The sequence below is a fragment of the Meleagris gallopavo genome, unplaced genomic scaffold (genome assembly GCF_000146605.3).
Source record: "Meleagris gallopavo isolate NT-WF06-2002-E0010 breed Aviagen turkey brand Nicholas breeding stock unplaced genomic scaffold, Turkey_5.1 ChrUn_random_7180001957429, whole genome shotgun sequence".
NCBI classification, from domain to species: Eukaryota; Metazoa; Chordata; class Aves; order Galliformes; family Phasianidae; genus Meleagris; species Meleagris gallopavo.
This window is the reverse complement of record NW_011217653.1, coordinates 1-1,835: the sequence shown is the minus strand read 5'-3', so window position 1 is coordinate 1,835 and position 1,835 is coordinate 1. Positions and strand designations below refer to the sequence as shown.

The 1,835-nt window shown below is 53.9% G+C and overlaps 1 protein-coding gene and 1 pseudogene across 1 annotated transcript in view; both read left to right on the top strand.

The window, feature by feature from the left end:
- Nucleotides 1-555, top strand: part of LOC104917205 (magnetosome-associated protein MamJ-like) — a 3,666-nt gene extending 3,111 nt beyond the window's left edge. Inside the window, exon 4 of the mRNA XM_019611865.1 lies at nt 485-555. Within this exon, the coding sequence (XP_019467410.1) occupies nt 485-555 (71 nt within the window). The remainder of the gene's footprint in view (nt 1-484) is intronic.
- Nucleotides 556-1,187: 632 nt separating this feature from the next.
- LOC104917204 lies at nt 1,188-1,656 on the top strand (annotated as a pseudogene).
- The last annotated feature ends 179 nt before the right edge of the window (nt 1,657-1,835 follow it).

Below are 1,835 nucleotides of genomic sequence, written 5' to 3'. Positions count from 1 at the left end.
TTTTTCCCATCCCAAAACATTGCTCTAAACTCACAGGTATTGGTTCAAATCTGCATTATGGGAATGGGCAGAATGCCCCCCCTTCCCTCCCCCCCTCCTCCCCCCCTCATTGTGGTCACACACTCTTGATTTTGGTGAAAGAAAACACAGATTTGGGGCAAATTTTCTCCATCAGGATGGCGTGGGTTGGAAGGGAGCTTTAAGGTCAACTCATAGGGGCTGGGACCCCTCACAACCCCATCCAGCTGGGGGGAGACTGAGGGTTAGAGGTGGAAAAAGCAACACTGTGGGGCAAAGAACTCCTTGGGAGTGGGGAGGTGACTCCTCAATTAAGGGTGTGTTGAGGTTTTTAATGAGCAGCTGCGTTAATGAACGGATATCGCAAAATGGAGGATGGCTTGGGAAGGCGTAGGGTTGGAGAGATGCTTTTAAGTGATAAAACGCGGGTTTTTGGTTAAAAAAAATGCACCGTGGTGTCGTTCAGGTGGGGAGACCCTCAACCACAGCTTCGTTGAGCTCTTAATGAGCGGCTTTGTTAACGAAGGGATGGCATAAAACAGGTTATAGGAGGATGTTGGGATTGGGAGACGTAGGGTTGAGTGGGCAAAACGTGCTGCAGTTCCCTTCGTAGCTTTGTGGAGCCCTTAACGAGCTGCCCCATTAACGAGCCACCCCATTAACGAACCGCCCCGTTAATGAACGGACATCGCAAAATGGAGGATGGCTTGGGAAGGCGTAGGGTTGGAGAGATGCTTTTAAGTGATAAAACGCGGGTTTTTGGTTAAAAAAAAATGCACCGTGGTGTCGTTCAGGTGGGGAGACCCTCAACCACAGCTTCGTTGAGCTCTTAATGAGCGGCTTTGTTAACGAAGGGATGGCATAAAACAGGTTATAGGAGGATGTTGGGATTGGGAGACGTAGGGTTGGGAGGATGTTGGGATTGGGAGACGTAGGGTTGAGTGGACGCTCTTGACAAAAACCCCCATTTTTGTGGGTTGTTTTGTGGGCAAAAGGTGCTGCAATTCCCTTCGTAGCTTGGTGGAGCCCTTAACGAGCTGCCCCATTAACGATCCGCCCCATTAACGAGCCGCCCCGTTAATGAACGGACATCGCAAAATGGAGGATGGCTTGGGAAGGCGTAGGGTTGGAGAGTTGCTTTTAAGTGATAAAACGTGGGTTTTGGTTAAAAAAATGCACCGTGGTGTCGTTCAGGTGGGGAGACCCTCAACCACAGCTTCGTTGAGCCCTTAATGAGCTGCCCCGCTAACGAGCAGCCCCATTAATGAACAGGCAATGCAAAATGGAGGGCGTCAGACGGAGGGCTCGAGGACGGGAAGCCATCAGCACTGAGCTGGGGAGGGGACAGGAGGTGACACAGAGGGGACCCACGCCGTGTCCCTGTCCTGCAGTTCACGACCTGATCTTCTGGAGGGACGTGAGGAGGAGCGGCTTGGTGTTTGCCTCCAGCCTGCTGCTGCTGCTGTCCTTGGCTGCCTTCAGCGTGGTCAGCGTGGTGGCTTACCTGGTGCTGGCCCTGCTTTCCGTCACCATCAGCTTCCGTGTCTACAAGTCGGTCATCCAGGCCGTGCAGAAGTCTGAGGAGGGGCATCCCTTCAGGTGAGACCCCGGGGGTGGGGGGTGAGGGTGGGGTGGTGGCACGCATGGAGCGGTAGTGGAGGCTGCAGAGAGGGTGGTGGCACCTCTAGGGATGGTGTCACCCGTGGGAATGATGGTGGTGGCACCTCTAGGGATGGCATCACCCATGGGAATGATGGTGGTGGCACCTCTAGGGATGGCATCACCCATGGGATGATGGTGGTGGCACCTCTAGGGGT